Genomic DNA, 6,524 nt, shown 5'->3' on the forward strand with positions numbered 1-6,524 from the left:
TAGCAAAGTATTATATTAAGTAAATAGTTCATCGTAAATATTCATGTATATGTTTATGAAAATAGATGAAGTTTTTTTTGTTTCCCTGTCAGTTAGCCACAAACTGTATGGCATATCCAGTTCCGCCACGGGGAGGCCAGGAAACGTAGGAACCATATTAATTTACAATTATTTATATTAACAGTTATAGTATTTCAAGTAAAGAGATGTTAGTAAATATTTATAAATTTATTAATGAAAATAGATCAAGTAATGTTTGTTTCCCTGTCGGTTAGCCATAAACTGCAAGGCATATCCAGTTCCGCCACGAGGAGGCCAGGAAACGTCGGAACCATATTTACAATTATTAACACATGTACAAGTCAGTAAAATTTTGTATAACATAAGTAGATTGATAAGTGAATAAGTTGATAATAGTAAAGTGTTATATTAATAAAATAGATTATAGTAGATATTCATGTATATATTTATGAAAATAGATCAAGTAATGTTTGTTTCCCTGTCTGTTAGCCATAAACTTTATGGCATATCCAGTTCCGCCACGAGGAGGCCAGGAAACGTCGGAACCATATTTACAATTATTTACAAATGTACAAGTTAGTAAACGTTACTAACTAGGTACCTAAAGAAATATAAACAAAAACTTAACTAACTAATAAAAAGAAGAAAAAAATATATACAACAACGGGGACTTTTGATAAGGCAGGCCCCCTATCGTACTGCCAAACTAAAATACTAAAAACACACGAAAAACGACTTATTTCTAAAGAAAAAACCAAAAGAAAATATATACAACAACCTACAGCTAAAGTCAAGTCAGGGAAAGTCAAGTCAGGGTTAGAGGAGGAGATCGTCATACACGATATTCTTCGCGTATGCGATTCCACCTTGGACACGGTCGGGACGGACAAGGACGACTATATGGTCTGGATGCCTGACTCTACTGAGCAGGACGTACAACTGACCATGAGTGAAACAGTCACTGCGAAGATCGACTCCGACGCGATCAATCGTCTGGCCCTGGCTTTTGTGGCCAGTCATGGAATATGCCAGCATGAGAGGAAACTGAAGACGGCGGACACGAAGCGGTGACCCCTCGACGAACGGGAAAACGAATTGAATCCGGGGAATACAAATCGGATCCTGTTGTCCAGGGAGTCGCACTGTGATCAGACGAGGTCTTATTGCAGTCACGATCACTTTAGTGCCGTTTACGAGTCCGCTGTCAATGTTCAGGTTTCTCATGACGAGACACACGGAGCCAATCTTGAGTCGCAGGACATGGTCTGGTACACCCTTGCCAGTAGCTTGGTTCAACAAGTGAACGTCTACATCCATACCATCGTCGTTCTCCTTGTCCACAGAATCAGCACTTCTCAACTCATGAACGACGCCGTCCATCAGGTTGAGGACGGTGTTGTTGATCTGCTGGACATTGGCGTTCATGGTCGAAAGAATGGACCTGCCAGCAATTCTGTCTGTGTTGTGTAGGTCACAAGCAGGAAACACAAAATCTATCAAGTCGGGAAGGGATGTCACGTATTTCACACCGGACAGTGGGATCAGGGCAACAGAGTCACGGCCTTCCCCAAATGGAACAGATGAAATTGTTCCATTGCCTACTTGGAGGAGGAAGTCAGAGTAGGCAGTGGACCCAGAAGTCCGGTGAGGAGTGGAGAGAGAAAAGATTTTGAAACTTGACCACAGAGATGACGCACACAGTGATACACAGGCAATGTCGGCCGGAGTACGAGCCTTGGCAACAACTGGTGCGATCTGACGGAAATCTCCGCAGCAGATAAAGATCTTATTCCCGAATGACTCAGGTGAATTCATGAGATCACGCAGAGATCTGTCGATGATTTCAAAAATGTACCGGTGAGCCATCGGGGCCTCATCAAAAACTATGAGCTGTGCGGCTCTGATGAGTTCTGCCCGCTGAGATCCGTTGGTCAAGTTCCAATATCCAGTGCCATCGCCGAGATCAAGTGGTAGCCGAAACATGCTATGTGCTGTCGTGCCACCAGGCAGATTACCAGCGGCAATGCCGGAGCTAGCGACAGCAATAGCGACTTGGTTACGACTACGGACGTAAGCGAGAATTACGTGTATTAGGAAGGTCTTGCCGTAGCCTCCGGGTCCGTCAAGGAAAATCAATTTTGTTGATCGACGATCGACTTGGCCCTGTAGTAGAGACCGAACATAATCGAAGACCGCCCTCTGGTCGCGGGAAAGTTTAGGTTCCCACTCATCTACAAGCGATCTCTGACGATTTTCACCGTAGATGAGAAGTTCCCTCCCCAGTTCGGTCGTGTCGTCGTCTACAGTAGGGAGACCGTGGTCGGCCAAGCAGGATCCCTGACGTCGAAGGCTTCGATCGATCTCAATCAGAGCCAGCTTGTACGCAACCTCGTGATCAAGAGGATTCCGCTCCAAATGGTCTTCGCACAATGCGTCACGGAAAGCATCCCACAAGAGGGCCGCAGGAGCTCCCATGTTGCACAGAAGGACAAAGAAAGAGCGGAGCCTCGGGCCGACCATGAAACGAGCTGCTTCCTTGAGGGCTTGGTGGTACTCGTCCTCGTCCTCAACCAAACCGAGGGTGCGCGCAACCTGTTGATATGTCGTGCAACCATCACCACCACGAGCGAGCAGGTCGGCGTATCCCCGGCACGGAATGACCATCAAAAGGAGCCTAAGAAAGTACTGCTCGCTTCTGTTTGGCGAGACCCAGAAGAGACGACAGATCTTTTGACCACGCTTTCTTGAGGTAAGGAAATGCTTGCCGTCTGGATGGTCGTACACCTCAGCATTACTAGGGCGTTTGTTATGAATAACGTACTGCTCGAAAAAAGACTGGTAGGTTAAATCGTCGAATACCGAGTCAAGAGGCCTATTGAAATACAAGAGCAGGTCAGAGGTAGCTCCCGAAGTGGCGTGTGTCACGTTGTTAGGGCGGAAGCACACAGTCTGTTTTCCCTCTAGGTGGACAGGGAGACAATCGACTGTGGGCTCAGACTTTGAGATGGGAAAGTCCAAGAGACGCCAGCATGCATCGCTGGCTCCCACCATACGCTTTGTGACGTAGTGCTCAACTTCATCGTCTTGTTTACTAAGAGGAGTAACTTTGACGTTCTGAAGCGAGCCACCCTTCATGAGGTATTTAAACAGATACTTGATCACACGCCGAGTGGAAGCCACCTCCAAGTTGATGTGCGCCTCGTATTTAAGAAGTAATGCTGAGTTGTACGGCACGACCCAGCCGTCATGTACAGGAATGGATCTGTTCCTTGACGTTATGCTGCCCTCATTATCATAGTCTCGCCGGTACTTAACAAAACCCCTCTCGTCTACATGGGTTGATTCACAGGGAGGTTTGGGGAAAAATTTAGAACAGCTGCCTTTGGCAGTGTCCCAGCAAGGGAAGTCGGTCCTGTGATCCGTACCACAAGGGCCGTGGATCATGTGCCGCAGAACCAACGCCCTTAATCGGCCTCCTGCCTCCTCCGGAGATGGAATGTCAGCGCGGATGAGGGAGTCTATGTCCGAAGCCTGTACTGGTCCATCGCCTTCGATTTTAAACACGATGTGGGCATGTGGAAGGCCCCGCATCTGCATCTCGATGACGTGGACTATGTAGACAGACCGACCGAACATAGCTCCGCTGCGCAGATCGCGGAGGAGTTCCAGCAGTTTGATATAGAAAACTCTGCAGGCCGTGCTGGGATCACTGCGACCGCTATTCCGTGGACATGATTTTTTGTTCTCCTCCCAAGTCGCACTATATGTGAATGTGAGAAAAAATGTGGGGAAGCCGAGACGTGAGACCAATGCCATAGCATTCTCGTATCGAAGTTTCATGTATCTCGGCCCCCCGGTAAACGAACTTGGGAGGTAAACCTTTCCAGCTTGTACCCCACCCTCCCCCTGAACGGTCTCGTCATTGTTAATGTCGTGTAGCACCTGACGTCCACCACGATTCGCCGCTTCAATCTCATCCAACGGCCCTATCCTCATGGCATTTTCAGCTGCCTTCGTCTGCGTGAACTTGATGTAGTTGAGCTTCTCGTCCTCGTATCTGGCATACATTTCGACCTGCCATGCTTGAGACAGTCGGCCGAAGTGTGAGAAACGAGGCTCAGACAGCAGAAGGCAACGGGAATAATCATACTGGGACAATTTGTTGTTGTAATTGTCACGGCGACCAATATGCCAGCCCAAAGTGCCTTGAGGATAGAGGAGAGGGTATTGGAAGGGCTCCATGAGAGGACTAAAAAGGTTAATAGAAGTGGGTCGTCCGGATCCAACTTTCCAAACGGAAAGCTTGCGGGGCTCGTACACTGTCTCGTCGGTGCTTATGACAGCGTGCACCTCAACGCCTGTTTGCCTGTCTCCTAGAACGGGACCATGGGTAGATCTACTTGTCACTTGGAAATCCAAGTGAGCGTTCACAGCTGGCTCACTACCCAAACGCCGATAGTGAGCGACGTATGGATTCTGCTGTGACATGTACCGAGTGATGGAGTCAACAATGTCACCATCAAGTAATCTACCCAAGGCAATGTTCCGCCGTTCTTCACCGTCGTCGATATACAGACGAGAACGATTTACAAACTGAACGTCCCCAGTCTTGGTAGTGAACTTTTGACCGGGGTCGGACAGATTGTAGACCTGGTGGTACATTCTCCCTTCGATCTTAAAGAAAGATAGACCACTGGGGTGTCTGTACCCACCAGATACTTCCAAGGCACTAAACGCAAACAGGTCGTTGTAGGCACGAGCCCTATCGAGAAAACGCCGATCCGAATAGAAGGATTCATCAAGAGGGCTTAGATCAAGGACGTTGTATGCCCCTTGTCCGCAACACCACTTCTTCCTACCCTTTTCCTCCTCAAAAAGTGGAGCGCCACAGTGCATACACTTAAAAATATCATTGTCCCAAAGACTAACTTTTTTAAGACTAAAAGCTGGAATATCATTCAACAGCTCCCCCTTCCAAGACCCCATTGGACCGTGATCAGAAATGCTTCGAGCAAGTGAAGCAGGCAAGTGACGAAGATCGGAAAACAACGGATTATGTAACCGAAAAATCTGCACCCTTTGTCGAGAGGCATCAGGATTTCGTTGGCTGTATCGACCAACCGCCTCCCTGTTGACCTCAGGGTGAGTTTGGCTATAGCGATGTACAGCCTCCCTGTTGACTTCAGGGTGCGTTTGGCTGTAACGGTCAGCAGCAGCTCTGTAAATCTCAGGATGGTTTTGAGAATAAACCTTATTTTTCCCTCTGATTTGATCAGGGTGCGTCTCCCGATACTTTTTCTTCGCCGCATTCACTTGCTCTTCCCGCGTAGTTTCCAAAACTTTCGGGCGCCCACGTTTTACCTTTTTAGGTCTCCCGGGACATTTTTTGGGCTTGAAACTGTCTGGGAGGGGGGGATAGGTTGTGGATCATTATCGTCACGTTCGATCGACCGGACAGCGAAGTCAATTGAAAACCTAAGTTTCATGATGCTGTACTGTCCGCCGACGAACGCACAATTCACCAACAACAGTGAGGCTAGTGTAGGGAAACTCCCACATACAAATAACCTAGCCTTGTTTTTATCTGGATCTACGTCTCTTCGGCGGGTTTCATTAACGGCGTGAGAGTCGAAAAGATACAATTGTTCTCTATGACGCCAAATTGCGACGGTGACTAATTGCCCCGTGAATAAAAACCCACCGTCGAGAGAATCCCCGGGCATGGTACTCTCCAAAGTGGACGTCAAAGATTTAACGGCCTCATCCAAGCCATTAACGCAAGTCGGGTACAACCCGTTACTGACATGCGTCATATCATCAACGCAAATCTGTTTGTCATCAATATCAAAATTCCGTGACAGTTCCTCGGGGTAAAGGTACCTGCCAACAACGCAATACTCACGGCGAGATTTCTTATACAAGCAATCGCCGGCCGTGAGTATTTTATCAATGGCAGTTGTATTGAAACCACCGCAGAAAACGTGCCAGGAGAGGGCACAGGCTGCATTAGCCGTGCACTGAGCATTACTACTCTCTCCGAATCTTGGGTCTCCCTGATGGAACGACCCAGCAGCAACGCAAGAGTAATCCATACTATCAATACGTACGGTAAACTCGTATGGATCGCAAAAATAGAAAAATAATAGTCCCAATAGGATTAAGCGATAGTGAAACTTTAACAGGTGTAGTCAAATCAGGTAGCAAAAATAAGAGCGAGAACCAACTCACTATATACAGGATTACCGATTAACGCGTACTGCATGACCAATGACCCGCCATTTTATTTTTTTTTAGGCGTTTTAATTTTAAATTTAACTACAAGGAGTTATTCTTTAAAGATAAAAAGAAAATAATTTAAAAATTTGTCCAAAAAGTAATTTTAAAAATTAAAAACAAGTCGAAAACCAAACAAATTTTCGGAAAATCTAAAAGTAGGGCGTTTTTTTAGGGGTGAAGGGCCTGATTTTTTGAAAACACCTAAGAGGGTTTTGTAGAAAATTTAA

General features: G+C 46.8%; 1 protein-coding gene across 1 annotated transcript; it reads right to left on the reverse strand.

Moving 5' to 3' along the window:
- Nucleotides 1–837: 837 nt before the first annotated feature.
- LOC128995459 (uncharacterized) lies at nt 838–6,113 on the reverse strand. The gene is made up of 2 exons (XM_054420478.1): nt 5,383–6,113; nt 838–5,239 (listed from the first exon to the last, which is right to left on the reverse strand). The coding sequence occupies exons 1-2, from the start codon at nt 6,111–6,113 to the stop codon at nt 838–840; spliced, it is 5,133 nt and encodes a 1,710-aa protein (XP_054276453.1).
- Nucleotides 6,114–6,524: the final 411 nt, after the last annotated feature.

The sequence above is a fragment of the Macrosteles quadrilineatus genome, unplaced genomic scaffold, assembly GCF_028750875.1.
Source record: "Macrosteles quadrilineatus isolate MER2022 unplaced genomic scaffold, UCM_ALF_1.0 Scaffold_5__1_contigs__length_97177068, whole genome shotgun sequence".
Lineage (NCBI taxonomy): Eukaryota > Metazoa > Arthropoda > Insecta > Hemiptera > Cicadellidae > Macrosteles > Macrosteles quadrilineatus.

Coding starts and splice junctions, on each gene's coding strand:
- LOC128995459 (XM_054420478.1), bottom strand. CDS start 6,113: ATGGATTACTCTTGCGTTGCTGCTGGGTCGTTCCATCAGGGAGACCCA. Junction 5,240..5,382: donor GTCCCGGGAGACCTAAAAAG/GTAAAACGTGGG, acceptor TGAGATTTACAG/AGCTGCTGCTGACCGTTACA.